The sequence below is a fragment of the Oncorhynchus nerka genome, linkage group LG8, assembly GCF_034236695.1.
Source record: "Oncorhynchus nerka isolate Pitt River linkage group LG8, Oner_Uvic_2.0, whole genome shotgun sequence".
Lineage (NCBI taxonomy): Eukaryota > Metazoa > Chordata > Actinopteri > Salmoniformes > Salmonidae > Oncorhynchus > Oncorhynchus nerka.
In genome coordinates, this window is record NC_088403.1 from 15371550 (window position 1) to 15388238 (window position 16689).

Consider the following 16689-nt stretch of genomic DNA (forward strand, 5'->3'; position numbering starts at 1 on the left):
TTGAGGCACTTGGGCACCTAACAGCTTACTACACAACATTCACTTAGTATTACTTTCTTAGCTACAGTATACATATATCCCTGGCGTGTTACATCATTTATGCAGCAACATACAATACATTTTTGGGCTCCCCTTGTTGTGCTGTGCTCACTTGATTAGGAAGGTGGCGCAGCGGTCCTTCGTGGGCAAATTTTGTCATCAAACTTGTAACTCTATGGCAGCACCCAATGGGCTTGAATTTTCAAGCTCTACCCGTAGATTTTGCAGTGATTTAGTGTCCCCATGAGTGACAGAACACTAAGCCAATCACAGCACAACTAGAGAATGTTGTGTTGTGTCGTGGCTTTGCTGGCATGCATCGGGAAAAATAAAATAGGGGAGTTTGCCCCACCAATAGAATATAATGGTTTGAAACCTTGAAGGTTTTACTACATATTGTGAGGCATGTCTTGCCTTGCTTCAAAGTTGCCAAAATCCAACCAAACGTGCAGGTAATTATTTTATATAGACTTCCATGTGCCATTGCAACCAGTAGCCTATTTCTCTCATGTTCTATTGTTTTTCAAATAAACTTTCTTTCATTGTGCGGTAGCCAAAGACACAATCCTGTTATATTATCAACCCAGGCTGGTTGCCTTTAGATCTCCCCTCTTTCCACATTTCTAACTGATATTTTCATCTCTGCCTCATGAAACCGCGTGCATGTGTGGTGTGCTTTTGACTGTTTTACGCTAATTGCGTTATGGAGGGAACATTCGCGCAAAGCTTACTGCGTTTATAATGTGAAGAAAAAATATATCCCTAACGATCTGTTGCATGAACATCATTGCTTTTTAACGTTAATTGGGATGTATCCAAGGCCTACTGGTTGTATGAATTTGGGATCTATCGTCCCACAACGGCCCCAGTCTGTTTAGAATAGGCTATTTCTTTCTCACACAGAACGACAAGCTGACCATTATAATAGGTCAACTTTTCCACTATGGGGGATTGTAGACTAACAGGCAAGTGAGTCAAGTGATCCATTGCTGGTCTTGTTTGCTGAGGAAAAGTAGATATCTTCAAAGTGCACATCAGAATTCGCTAAGAAGGAGGCATCCTGGATCATGTTCTCTTAAGATGAATAATCATAAACGAAATGTGATTTCTGTCGTTCTGAACTCCGTGGGTCGACATCCTAATCAGGTTAGCACCGCACCCAATGCATGTCCGGTAATTTAAAATGCTGTCGGTCAAAAACCTTGACACACACGCACATGCACACACACACAAAGATGCCTCATCTGAAACTCTTCAGCCAAATAACCAAACATCCCTCGAATGTCCAATATCCTTCAAGGGAGGTGATATATTAAATGGATTTAATTTGAATGAATAAACATTGTCTGGCCCTGCTAGACAGTTGACTCAACCTATCCAGACAGATAGTCTTCATTTAACAAGGTAGATGGATGACAGTAAGGTTTACAGAGAGCTTTGTGTCAACCAGTCAGCCATTTCTCTCTAGCACATCTCTCCATAGAGCCTTCAGAATGAGAGCTTCCCAAGTGACACCCTATAACCGATGTATTGCACTGCTTTTGACCAGAGCTCTATCAAAAGTAGTGCACTTTGTAGGGAATAGGGTGTCCTATCTTTTTCTTCTCCTTCCCTTTGCTCTGTCACTATTTATACAATATTCTCTCTCTCTCGATCCCTTCTCTGTTTCTCTCAGATGTTTGTTGCGGACTGTAGTGCTCGTCAGTCAGTGCTCTGCTTGCATGTGTGACTGTAGGTGTTTACATCAACTAACTCCACTATCAACACTTGATGACATACTGCTGGGCACATCCAGTCAATACATTCAGGAGGTGGGTTCTAGGCAGATAGTACACGCATGCATCTTGGTAGCTACAACGAAGTACAGGACACCATTAATTCATCAATACTCACACCAAACCAAAACATTGTGTTAATTAGGGCACACCTTAGCAAAACGTTTCAAAACCAAATGCAGCAGAAGTCGAAAATTGCCTCTTTTTTTTTACCGGACATATACTAGTAGTTCCTTCCGGTTTTACTCTGTTTTCTTCCATTTGGTGTCTACTGAACAGGACCCAGCCAGGTGCACCTCTAACAAGGACGCTGTATAGCCTTCTATAATTACTCCTCAGGGATAGAAGAGAAACCAATGAGAAACATTTCATTGAACCACAGCCATGACTCAGCCTTTTCCAACATCAATAACATTTTAATAGGATCATGGCTACCCAAATGGCACTCTTGACTAGGGCCCATAGGGAATGGGGTGCCATTTGGGACAAACAGCATCTCTGACTGGTGAGACTGACGTTGAAAATTTGATTTGCAGTTGTAGGCACCCTGATCGCCCTCTGACCTCTAACATCTGACCTTGTTAGAACCAGGAAAAGACCTAGGGGGACCTGGCAAGAGGTCAGCAGGAAGTAGTCATCGTAAACACATTAAAAAAGAGCACACTACATTAAAAACAGTTACAATGATCAATGACATGTTCTGCTATAAGAGCTTTACACTCAGACAGCATACTGCATGTAGCTTACTGACTAGCCTTTTATAGGACTAATATAATGTAGCTTACTGACTAGCCTTTTATAGGACTAATATAATGTAGCTTACTGACTAGCCTTTTATAGGACTAATATAATGTAGTTTACTGACTAGCCTTTTAAAGGACTAATATAATGTAGACTACTGACTAGCCTTTTATAGGAGTAATATAATGTAGTTTACTGACTAGCCTTTTATAGGAGTAATATAATGTAGCTTACTGACTAGCCTTTTATAGGACTAATATAATGTAGACTACTGACTAGCCTTTTATAGGACTAATATAATGTAGCTTACTGACTAGCCTTTTATAGGACTAATATAATGTAGTTTTCTGACTAGCCTTTTATAGGACTAATATAATGTAGACTACTGACTAGCCTTTTATAGGACTAATATAATGTAGTTTACTGACTAGCCTTTTATAGGACTAATATAATGTAGACTACTGACTAGCCTTTTATAGGACTAATATAATGTAGACTACTGACTAGCCTTTTATAGGACTAATATAATGTAGTCTACTGACTAGCCTTTTATAGGACTAATATAATGTAGACTACTGACTAGCCTTTTATAGGACTAATATAATGTAGCTTACTGACTAGCCTTTTATAGGACTAATATAATGTAGTTTACTGACTAGCCTTTTATAGGACTAATAAAATGTAGACTACTGACTAGCCTTTTATAGGACTAATATAATGTAGACTACTGACTAGCCTTTTATAGGACTAATATAATGTAGTCTACTGACTAGCCTTTTATAGGACTAATATAATGTAGTTTACTGACTAGCCTTTTATAGGACTAATATAATGTAGACTACTGACTAGCCTTTTATAGGACTAATATAATGTAGTTTGCTGACTAGCCTTTTAAAGGACTAATATAATGTAGACTGCTGACTAGCCTTTTATAGGACTAATATGATGTAGCTTACTGACTAGCCTTTTATAGGACTAATATAATGTAGTCTACTGACTAGCCTTTTATAGGACTAATATAATGTAGCCTACTGACTAGCCTTTTATAGGACTAATATAATGTAGTCTACTGACTAGCCTTTTAAAGGACTAATATAATGTAGACTACTGACTAGCCTTTTATAGGACTAATATAATGTAGACTACTGACTAGCCTTTTATAGGACTAATATAATGTAGCCTACTGACTAGCCTTTTATAGGACTAGCATGTAGACTACTGACTAGCCTTTTTAGTGAGGACGTTTGGTGATACATGATAAGACATCAATATTACCCAGTCCCTTATTGAAGACATTTGATAATACATCAATATTACCTAGTCCCTTATTGAGGACATTTGATAATACATCAATATTACCCAGTCCCTTGTTGAGGACATGATGGTATGTGATCAGTAAAAGGGCCGAAAATAAGTGATTGTGCTGATCTTGCGTGACCTCACTCACTCACTTTAACACACACACACACACTGGGCCTTTCTCCGTCCACACCATCATCACAGAAGAAAGCCACTGTGGTCAGCACCTCTGGATTTAATGCTTGCTGCTAAACCACAGCTCACTTTAATCTCAGATCCATGTCACACAGACAGACCACACACACCACACCACACACAGACTAGCACGGATATCCCAATTCAGCAATTATTTTAGGACAAACTTCTCCAAAAGAGGGCAAGATATAGGCCCAGTCCCAAATCAACTCGATATAGGCCCAGTTCCAAATCAACTCCGAGATATAGACCCAGTCCCAAATCAACTCCTAGATATAGGCCCAGTTCCAAATCAACTCCTAGATATAGGACCAGTCCCAAATTAACTCCTAGATATAGGACCAGTACCAAATCAACTCCTAGATATGGGCCCAGTTCCACTTCAGCCATTATTTCAGGACAAGCTTCTCCAAAATAGGGCAAGATATAGGCCCAGTCCCAAATCAACTCAATATAGGCCCAGTCCCAAATCAGCTCCTAGATATAGGCCCAGTCCCAAATCAACTCGATATAGGCCCAGTTGCAAATCAACTCCTAGAAATAGGCCCAGTTCCAATTCAGCCATTATTTTAGGACAAGCTTCTCCAAAAGGGGGCAAGATATAGGCCCAGTCCCAAATCAACTCCAAGATATAGGCCCAGTCCCAAATCAACTCGATATAGGCCCAGTCCCAAATCAACTCCTAGCTCCCAGCCCATTTCTACTGATAGATCTGAAAAGATTGGATGGGTATATGCAACAGGGTTAAAGTGATGTAGGGGCTAGGGATTGAATTGGGATTGTGTTTCCGAGTGGCGCAGCGGTCTAAGGCACTGCATCTCAGTGCTTGAGACTACAGAATCCAGGCTGTATCACAACCGGCCGTGATTGGGAGTCCCATAGGGTGGCGCACAATTGGCCCAGCTTTGGCCGGTGTAGGCCGTCATTGTAAATAAGAATGTGTTCTTTAACTCACTTGCCTAGTTAAATAAAGGTTAAATAAAATTTAAATAAAAACAAGTTATTTAAGGGTACTTTAAACAGCACGTCAAATTTTTGAATGGTCTCTTTGTCCTGTTGTCTAAAGGAGAACTCACCAGACCCATTGTCAGTTTGCACAGTAAGAAAGCAGCCTTTCCATTTGCCGTTAGTTTGTTTGTTGTCAGAGCTTTGTGTTGTAGTTACCAGCCGTTGGTGACCGACGGACGTCATTTTTGCCCGTTTCTAAATGTAGAATCGGTTTGCAAGTTACGACCGGCACTCTGTTCAGAGGTGCTGATTAATCTCGGCCGGTGGACGCTGGACAATCCTAGCGGTCTGTCCGTGCCTTTAGTGTGTGTGTGTGAACTGTCTGTCTGCACAATAAGGCAGGCAAGATAGCAGTGAATAGGCTTTGAGTAGCCTGATTACCCAAGAGCCTCTCCTTCAAGCCTAAACTCATATCTCTTTTTTTCTCTCTCTCTCCCCTTTCTCTGGGTTTTGGTAATGAGATGGTGTTCGTTGCATAACCAATTTCCTTTTTGAAGATGGAGGAGACAAACCCTAGAGTCTCACTGAGTGTGCCCCGACCCAACCCTAGTGCCCTAGACCATATATTGGAAATAGGAAGGGTCCTTCTAAGTGCACTTGGCGCCACTTATCGACCTTGTCTCCATGGAGATGAGCTTGTTCTGAGGATGTGTGGAGCCTGGAGGAGCCTCTCAAGGGCCCCTCTCCAGTCTGTCGTCTTTTCATCCCACGACATTGTCCTCGGATCTCTACAAAATGAGACATGTTGTTTAAAACGTCCATATATATGACATAACGTGTTGTTTTTCAAACCCAACAGCAGCTTTTGATTCTGCTTGTGAGATGATGAATCTTGTAATAATCATTCTATTTCATAGGCCTGATACATGTTGTAATTGTTGACAACCCTCAATAGTAGCTCTTGATTGTGCTGCGTATGTTGAGGTGGTTGTGGTAGGAGATCTCAGGAGACATATCATATGCCCTTATGTCTAATAGAATTGGTAGTCCGTGAATCGTCTTCAGTATTTTATATTCATGGTATTGATGGTTATGAGAGCAGTCGTGGCCAAAAGAACACAAATATTAATTGCCCAAAAATTTGCTGCTTCAGTGTCTTTAGATATTTTTGTCAGATGTTACTATGGAATACTGAAGTATAATTACAAGCATTTCATAAGTGTCAAAGGCTTTTATTGATAATTACAAGAAGTTGATGCAAAGAGTCAATATTTGCAGTGTTGACCCTGCTTTTTCAAGACCTTTGCAATCTGCCCTTGCATGCTGTCAATTAACTTCTGGGCCACATCCTGACTGATGGCAGCCTATTCTTGCATAATCGATGCTTGGAGTTTGTCAGAATTTGTGGGTTTTTGTTTGTCCACCCGCCTCTTGAGGATTGACCACAAGTTCTCAATGGGATTAAGGTCTGGGGTGTTTCCTGGCCATGGACCCAAAATATTGATTGTTTGTTCCCCGAGCCACTTAGTTATCACTTCTGCCTTATGGCAAGGTGCTCCATCATGCTGGAAAAGGCATTGTTCGTCACCAAACTGTTCCTGGATGGTTGGGAGGAGTTGCTCTCAGAAGATGTGTTGGTACCATTCTTTATTCATGGCTGTGAGTGAGACCACTCCCTTGGCTGAGAAGCAACCCCACACATAAATGGTCTCAGGATGCTTTACTGTTGGCATGACACAGGACTGATGTCTTCTCCAGACAAGCTTTTTTCCGGATGCCCCAAACAATCGGAAAGGGGATTCATCAGAGAAAATGACTTTACCCCAGTCCTCAGCAGTCCAATCCCTGTACCTTTTGCAGAATCAGTCTGTCCCTGCTGTTTTTCCTGGAGAGAAGTGGCTTCTTTGCTGCCATCCTCCAAAAGTCTTCGCCTCACTGTGCGTGCAGATGCACTCACACCTGCCTGCTGCCATTCCTGAGCAAGCTCTGTACTGGTGGTGCCCCGATCCCCGCGCTTCTGGCGCTTGCTTGACTTTCTTGGGCGCCCTGAAGCCTTCTTCACAACAATTGAACCGCTCTTCTTGAAGTTCTTGATGATCCGAAAAATTGTTGATTTAGGTGCAATCTTACTGGCAGCAATATCCTTGCCTGTGAAGCCCTTTTTGTGCAAAGCAATGATGACGGCACGCGTTTCCTTGCAGGTAACCATGATTGACAGAGGAAGAAGATTCCAGGCACCACCCTCCTTTTGAAGCTTCCAGTCTGTTATTCGAACTCAATCAGCATGACAGAGTGATCTCCAGCCTTGTCCTCGCCAGCACTCACACCTGTGTTAACGAGAGAATCACTGACATGATGTCAGCTGGTCCTTTTGTGGCAGGGCTGAAATGCAGTGGAAATGTTTTTGGGGGATTCAGTTCATTTGCATGGCAAATGCATGTTTATTGTTTACTCCATGTGTAACTCTGTGTTGTCTGTTCACACTGCTATGCTTTATCTTGGCCAGGTTGTGGTTGTAAATGAGAACTTGTTCTCAACTAGCCTACCTGGTTAAATAAAGGTGAAATAAAATAAAGAGGGACTTTGCAATTAATTGAAATTCATCTGATCACTCTTCATAACATTCTGGAGTATATGCAAACTGAGGCAGCAGACTTTGTGAAAATTAATATTTGTGTCATTCTCAAAACTTTTGGCCACAACTGTAGAATCCATACCAGAGCATTGGCCTCTGATGCTCAACGTGTCCCTTCTCCACTTGTTAATGACGTAAGGTGCGTTTTACAGCGGGCATTCATTTGACACAGATAAAGACAGGGGCCCTGTCTCTGTTTGTTTTACAGCAGGAGAGCTGCTTCTTGCTGGAGCCCAATGATTTGGAGCTTGTTACCACACTGATTTATCCTTGTAATACAGCAGTGGAGAGATCAGAACGAGCAGTAAATCTCTCCTCGTAAAATGTAATATATAGCATTGAGCTGTAGCTGTGATACCCTGCTGCTTTCCAGCCCAGGACTACAGTAGGCTATGAATGATTATCTACACTACTGCAGTCTTTAAAAGCTTTAGAATTTCTCACTAATGGACCTTTTCACTGAGTAACGGGCTGACTACTTAATAATCCCCTTAGTTTGAAGTTTGTCAACCGAAAGGCATTTAGCGATAAATCCCTGAAGAGGACCTGTCAAGTTCGAAGGAATCTGTTAATGTCAGATCTCAGATCAGATGTTGACGTTGATCTATGCATTGTTTGGATCCAGGCTGGTTGTTTGAGCAGCTTAACCCTGGATATCGCTCATAGTCGTCTCTTAATGGCTGCAGTGAGTACAGCAGATTGAGAACGTCCTCTCTGACTCAGTGGCAATGTTCCTCCTGTTCTGGCAATCTGCTTTGGCACAGACAAGGTCCTATTTCTATCTCTCTGTGTGTGTGTGTGTGTGTGTGTGTGTGTGTGTGTGTGTGTGTGTGTGGTTGGCACCAGGGTGCTGTGTCAATCACAGCTCATTTTCTATCAGTTGTGAATCAGAAACAACACTTTCAGACAGCTGTCATACTGATCTGCTTTTCAGACTGCTGAGATCTAGGATGCATCCCTACTCCCTATATAGTGCACTGCATTTTACCAGAGTCATATGGGCCCTAAAGAGAATTTGGGATGCAATCCTAATGAATTATTCACAAGCTCCCTTGCTGTGCAACATGCAGTTGATTGAACTCACACATGTGGTGAACACAGTTGAACTTCCCCTACTTTCATCTTAGTGGGAGCATTAGTGGGAACCTGGATTAGAATTAGTGGGCTATAAGGTTCTATTATCAGGGCCAGGTGTTTAGCCCCTGACAGAGAAATCCCATGTCATCTCTGAAAGTGCCGTAACTTTCCAAATGCCAATGTATTTTGTGGACTTGTTGAAGCCTGTCTCCTGTGGGCGTCATGTCGCTGTGTGTACCATCTGCATCCTAAAAATCTGGTACCCTGTATATAGTGTGTAGGGAATAGGGTGTGATTTGGGACTTAGCCTTAGGGCTGGGAACTGACCTCACGATACAATGTTATCACTATACCATATATCTACTACATCTGCACATTGATCTGGTACTGGTACTCCCTGTGTATAGCTCCACATTGATCTGGTACTCCCTGTGTATAGCTCCACATTGATCTGGTACTAGTACTCCCTGTATATAGCTCCACATTGATCTGGTACTCTCTGTATATAGCTCTATATTGATCTGGTACTGGTACTCCCTGTATATAGCTCCACATTGATCTGGTACTGGTACTACCTGTATATAACTCCACATTGATCTGGTACTGGTACTCCCTGTATATAACTCCTCCTTGATCTGGTACTGGTACTACCTGTATATAACTCCTCCTTGATCTGGTACTGGTACTCCCTGTATATAGCTCCACATTGATCTGGTACTGGTACTACCTGTATATAACTCCACATTGATCTGGTACTGGTACTCCCTGTATATAACTCCACATTGATCTGGTACTGGTACTACCTGTATATAACTCCTCCTTGATCTGGTACTGGTACTTACCTGTATATAACTCCTCCTTGTTCTGGTACTGGTACTACCTGTATATAACTCCACATTGATCTGGTACTGGTACTCCCTGTATATAACTCCACATTGATCTGGTACTGGTACTTACCTGTATATAACTCCTCCTTGATCTGGTACTGGTACTACCTGTATATAACTCCTCCTTGATCTGGTACTGGTATTCCCTGTATATAGCTCCACATTGATCTGGTACTGGTACTCCCTGTATATAGCTCCACATTGATCTGGTACTGGTACTACCTGTATATAACTCCACATTGATCTGGTACTGGTACTCCCTGTATATAACTCCTCCTTGATCTGGTACTCCCACCATTCTTGTGTATTTCTTTATTATTATACTTTTTTAACTCTGCATTTTCGGGAAAGGTTCGTAAGCAAGTATTTCACTATAAAGTCTACACCAATTGTATGTGGTGCATTTGATTTGATACTTATGTGCAAATACACTACTGGTCAAAGGTTCGAGAACACCTACTTATTCAATGGTTTTTCTTTATTTTATTGTTTTCTACATCGTAGAATAATAGTGAAGACATCAAAACTATGAAATAACACATATGGAATCATGTGGTAACCAAAAAAGTGTTAAATATAAAATGTATTTTGATTTGTTTGAGATTCTTCAAAGTAGCCACCCTTTGCCTTGATGACAGGTTTGCATACTCTTGGCATTCTCTTAACCAGCTTCATGAGGTAATCACCTGGAATGCATTTCAATTAACAGGTGTGCCTTCTTAAAATATCATTTGTGTAATGTATTTCCTTTTTAATGCGTTTCAGCCAATCAGTTGTGTTGTGACAAGGTAGGGGGGTATACAGAAGATAGCCTTATTTGCTATAAGACCAAGTCCATATTATGGCAAGAACAGCTCAAATAAGCGAAGAGAAATGACAGTCCAGCATTACTTTAAGATATGAAGGTCAGTTAATACGGGAAATTTCTTCAAGTGCAGTCTCAAAAACCATCAAGCGCTATGATGAAACTGGCTCTCATGAGGACCGCCATAGGAATGATCGACACAGAGTTACCTCCGCTGCAGAGGATAAGTTCATTAGAGTTACCAGCCTAAGAAATTGAACCCCAAATAAATGTAACAGACATATCTCAACATCAACTGTTCAGAGGAGACTGTGTGAATCAGTCATTCATGATCGAATTGCTGCAAAGAAATCACTACTAAAGGACACCAATAATAAGAGACTTGCTTGGGCAAAGAAACACTAGCAATAGACATTAGAACGGTGGAAATTTGTCCTTTGGTCTGATGAGTCCAAATTGGAGATTTTTGGTTCCAACCGCTGTGTCTTTGTGAGATTCAGTGTGGATGAATGGATGATCTCTGCATGTGAATTTCCCAACATAAAGCATTAAGGAGGAGGTGTTATGGTGTGGGGATACGCCATCCCATCTGGTTTGAGCATAGTGGGACTATCATTTGTTTTTCAACAGGACAATGACTCAACACACCTTCAGGCTGGTTAAGGGCTATTTTACCAAGAAGGAGAGTGATGGAGGGCTGTATCAGATGACCTGGCCTCCACAATCCCCCGACCTCAACCAAATTGAGATGGTTTGGGATTAGTCTGATTAGTGCTCAGCATATGTGGGAATTCCTTCAAGACTGTTGGAAAAGCATTCCAGGTGAAGCTGGTTGAGAGAATGCCAAGAGTGTGGCTATTTGAAGAATCTCAAAAATAAAATATATTTTGATTTGTTTAACCATTTTTTGTTTACTACATGATTCCATATGTGTTATTTCATAGTTTTGATGTGTTTGCTATAATTCTACAATGTAGAAAATAGTTAAAACAATAAGAAAAACCCTTGAATGAGTAGGTGTTCTAAAACTTTTGACCGGTAGTGTACATGTATTGTGATTTTATATGTAGTGTGATTCGATACTGTGATTTTCCATCGATTTGATATTCCAAACATATTTCTCACCTTATGTCTGCTGCAGGAACAAGAGAGAGCATGAGAAAATGAGTTTTGATTGGTCAGGGAAATGAATGTACTGAAAACATGTTGGCTCACTATTTCAAAAGAAGAAGCTATAGGATGAAAAAAACTCTTCCTACAGTACATTTACATTTACATTTAAGTCATTTAGCAGACGCTCTTATCCAGAGCGACTTACAAATTGGTGCTTTCACCTTATGACATCCAGTGGAACAGCCACTTTACAATAGTGCATCTAAATCTTTTAAGGGGGGTGAGAAGGATTACTTTATCCTATCCTAGGTATTCCTTAAAGAGGTGGGGTTTCAGGTGTCTCCGGAAGGTGGTGATTGACTCCGCTGTCCTGGCGTCGTGAGGGAGTTTGTTCCACCATTGGGGGGCCAGAGCAGCGAACAGTTTTGACTGGGCTGAGCGGGAACTGTACTTCCTCAGTGGTAGGGAGGCGAGCAGGCCAGAGGTGGATGAACGCAGTGCCCTTGTTTGGGTGTAGGGCCTGATCAGAAATGATCAGAGCCTGGAGGTAGTGAGGTGCCGTTCCCCTCACAGCTCCGTAGGCAAGCACCATGGTCTTGTAGCGGATGCGAGCTTCAACTGGAAGCCAGTGGAGAGAGCGGAGGAGCGGGGTGATGAAGAACTTGGGAAGGTTGAACACCAGACGGGCTGCGGCGTTCTGGATGAGTTGTAGGGGTTTAATGGCACAGGCAGGGAGCCCAGCCAACAGCGAGTTGCAGTAATCCAGACGGGAGATGACAAGTGCCTGGATTAGGACCTGCGCCGCTTCCTGTGTGAGGCAGGGTCGCTCTGCGGATGTTGTAGAGCATGAACCTACAGGAACGGGCCACCGCCTTGATGTTATTTGAGAACGACAGGGTGTTGTCCAGGATCACGCCAAGGTTCTTAGCGCTCTGGGACGAGGACACAATGGAGTTGTCAACCGTGATGGCGAGATCATGGAACGGGCAGTCCTTCCCGGGAGGAAGAGCAGCTCCGTCTTGCCGAGGTTCAGCTTGAGGTGATGATCCGTCATCCACACTGATATGTCTGCCAGACATGCAGAGATGCGATTCGCCACCTGGTCGTCAGAAGGGGGAAAGGAGAAAATTAATTGTGTGTCGTCTGCATAGCAATGATAGGAGAGACCATGTGAGGTTATGACAGAGCCAAGTGACTTGGTGTATAGCGAGAATAGGAGAGGGCCTAGAACAGAGCCCTGGGGGACACCAGTGGTGAGAGCACGTGGTGAGGAGACGGATTCTCGCCACGCCACCTGTAGGAGCGACCTGTCAGGTAGGACGCAATCCATTCGTGGGCCGCAACAGAGATGCCCAACTCGGAGAGGGTGGAGAGGAGGATCTGATGGTTCACAGTATCGAAGGCAGCCGATAGGTCTAGAAGGATGAGAGCAGAGGAGAGAGAGTTAGCTTTAGCAGTGCGGAGCGCCTCCGTGATACAGAGAAGAGCAGTCTCAGTTGAATGACTAGTCTTGAAACCTGACTGATTTGGATCAAGAAGGTCATTCTGAGAGAGATAAGCGGGAGAGCTGGCCAAGGACGGCACGTTCAAGAGTTTTGGAGAGAAAAGAAAGAAGGGATACTGGTCTGTAGTTGTTGACATCGGAGGGATCAGTGTAGGTTTTTTTTTCAGAAGGGGTGCAACTCTCGCTCTCTTGAAGACGGGAGGGACGTAGCCAGCGGTCAGGGATGAGTTGATGAGCGAGGTGAGGTAAGGGAGAAGGTCACCGGAGATGGTCTGGAGAAGAGAGGAGGGGATAGGGTCAAGCGGGCAGGTTGTTGGGCGGCCGGCCGTCAAAGACGCCAGATGTCATCTGGAGAGAGAGGGGAGAAAGAGGTCAGAGCACAGGGTAGGGCAGTGTGAGCAGAACCAGCGGTGTCGTTTGACTTAGCAAACGAGGATCGGATGTCGTCGACCTTCTTTTCAAAATGGTTGACGAAGTCATCTGCAGAGAGGGAGGAGGGGGAGGGGAGGAGGATTCAAGAGGGAGGAGAAGGTGGCAAAGAGCTTCCTAGGGTTAGAGGCAGATGCTTGGAATTTAGAGTGGTAGAAAGTGGCTTTAGCAGCAGAGAGAGAAGAGGAAAATGTAGAGAGGAGGGAGTGAAAGGATGTCAGGTCCGCAGGGAGGCGGGTTTTCCTCCATTTCCGCTCGGCTGCCCGGAGCCCTGTTCTGTGAGCTCGAATGAGTCGTTAGAGCCACGGAGCGGGAGGGGGACCGAGCCGGCCTGGAGGATAGGGGACATGTCAAAGGATGCAGAAAGGGAGGAGAGGAGGGTTGAGGAGGCAGAATCAGGAGATAGGTTGGAGAAGGTTTGAGCAGAGGGAAGAGATGATAGGATGGAAGAGGAGAGAGTGGCGGGGAGAGAGAGCGAAGGTTGGGACGGCGCGATACCATCCGAGTAGGGGCAGTGTGGGAAGTGTTGGATGAGAGCGAGAGGGAAAAGGATACAAGGTAGTGGTCGGAGACTTGGAGGGGAGTTGCAATGAGGTTAGTGGAGGAACAGCATCTAGTAAAGATGAGGTCGAGCGTATTGCCTGCCTTGTGAGTAGGGGGGAAGGTGAGAGGGTGAGGTCAAAGAGAGAGGAGTGGAAAGAAGGAGGCAGAGAGGAATGAGTCAAAGGTAGACGTGGGGAGGTTAAAGTCGCCCAGAACTGTGAGAGGTGAGCCGTCCTCAGGAAAGGAGCTTATCAAGGCATCAAGCTCATTGATGAACTCTCCGAGGAACCTGGAGGGCGATAAATGATAAGGATGTTAAGCTTGAAAGGGCTGGTAACTGTGACAGCATGGAATTCAAAGGAGGCGATAGACAGATGGGTAAGGGGAGAAAGAGAGAATGACCACTTGGGAGAGATGAGGATCCCGGTGCCACCACCCCGCTGACCAGAAGCTCTCGGGGTGTGCGAGAGCACGTGGGCGGACGAAGAGAGAGCAGTAGGAGTAGCGGTGTTGTCTGTGGTGATCCATGTTTCCGTCAGAGCCAAGAAGTCGAGGACTGGAGGGAGGCATAGGCTGAGATGAACTCTGCCTTGTTGGCCGAGATCGGCAGTTCCAGAGGCTACCGGAGACCTGGAACTCCACGTGGGTCGTGCGCGCTGGGACCACCAGATTAGGGTGGCTGCGGCCATGCGGTGTGGAGCGTTTGTATGGTCTGTGCAGAGAGGAAGAACAGGGATAGACAGACACATAGTTGACAGGCTAGAGAAGAGGCTACGCTAATGCAGAGGAGATTGGAATGACAAGTGGACTACACGTCTCGAATGTTCAGAAAGTTAAGCTTACGTAGCAAGAATCTAATTGACTAAAATGATTAAAATGATAGAGTACTGCTAAAGGTAGGCTAGCTTTTGTTGACACTACCCTAATCAAGTCGTTCCGTTGAGTGTGAAGTTTCTACAATGCTGCTTATCGGGAGCTAGCTGGCTAGCTAGCAGTGTTGGTTACGTTACGTTGCGTAGGAGAACGACAATAGCTGGCTAGCTAACCTAGAAAATCGCTCTAGACTACACAATTATCTTTGAAACAAAGACGGCTATGTAGCTAGCTATGTAGCTAGCTACGATCAAACAAATCACACCGTTGGGACTGTAATGAAATGAAATGAAAAAGTGATACTACCTGTGGAGCGACGGTTGCGACCGGAATGCGAAAGTTCTATTCAGTAGACGTTGGCTGGCTATTGGCTAGCTAGGAGTGTCTCCTACGTTAAGGACGACAAAATAGCTGGCTAGCTAACCTCGGTGAATTAAGATAATCACTCTAAGACTACACACTCTAAACTACACAATTATCTTGGATACGAAGACAGCAAAGACAACTATGTAGCTAGCTATGTAGCTAGCTAACACTACACTAATCAAGTCGTTCAGTTGAGTGTGATAGTTACTACAGTGCTACGGTAGACGGTGAACGTGTTGGACAGATAGGAGACGACGAAATACGATAATTACGCAATTATCTTTGATACAACGACGACTATGTAGCTAGCTAAGAGGAAATTGCTAAGATTAGACAAATCAGACCGTTGTACTATAATGAAATGTAATGAAATGTAATGAAAAAGTTATACAACCTGCAGACCGAAGCGCGGATGCGACCAGATCGCTCCAACCCGGAAGTTGAATGTAGCGCTACTTTGAGTCAAATGTTGATGTATCATCCAAAATAATATTGTGATATGTAACTATACATTTTGTCCCACATCACTAATCCAAATGATATTATCAGTCTATAACTGTGTGCCTCTGTGTCTGTCCTTCCTGGCTCTGCGCTCATTACAAAATGGGCTGTGAGGATGGAGGCACTGGCCATTAAATATTCAGAGGGCCTGGAGCCTTCTGGTAAAGAGCAGGGCCTGTACACGGGGGACTGCTGCTGTTCTCTCACAACAGCCACTTTAAAGGAGGAGCTCAGCTGTGGTTGTCTTGCTAGAAAGTACTCTCCATTTAGTCTGACCTTGCTGACGGAAGGTGGCTCTGGGGTAAAGTTTCGCCTAGGTACAGATCTAGGATCAGTTTCCTCTTCGCCAATTCAAACCTTAACCATTAGTGGGGAAAATGCAAAACTGACCCAAGATCAGCGTCTAGGGGCAACTTCACCCTACACCATTTCAGTGCCTCAGGGACACATGGAGGGCGTTTGGGCTGATTGGTTTCTCTCTTTTCAGGTTTCGATCGGGGGAAAGAAGATTCCCTGCCTCCGAAAGAGGACTCGTCTCACTCCATATCCAAGAGCAAGGTACGGTCCAAAAATACACCCCAGACCTCTCCTCTCACAGCTCTTTCTCCTTTCTCTCTTTACAGGATGTACAAGGACAGAAAACAACCCATCCACTCACTCTGAAGCAGAAACCTTTGAAATCGACTTTATTTCTTTGGCCAAAGTCCCCAACCATTAAAGCCTCATGCTTTACCATCAACTCTTGATGAGCAAGTAGTAGAGGAGAGGAGAGTAGGAAGGGAGGGTGCTGATGAAACCCATTTCAGTGTGTAAGACATAGTCCTAATGAGACCAGAGAGTAAGGGAGTTACTGTAAAAGAACAAGCCAACAATTTCAACCTCGCCACGGCTGTGAGCTTCATTCATTATTAATCACATGTACATCAAACCATCATCAGAAACCCAACCATTCCAGGCCT

General features: G+C 43.9%; 1 protein-coding gene across 1 annotated transcript in view; it reads left to right on the forward strand.

Moving 5' to 3' along the window:
• Window positions 1-16689, forward strand: part of osbpl8 (oxysterol binding protein-like 8) — a 163727-nt gene that overhangs the window by 106866 nt on the left and 40172 nt on the right. Inside the window, 1 exon segment of the mRNA XM_065021402.1 lies at window positions 16218-16288. Coding sequence (XP_064877474.1) covers window positions 16218-16288 — 71 coding nt within the window.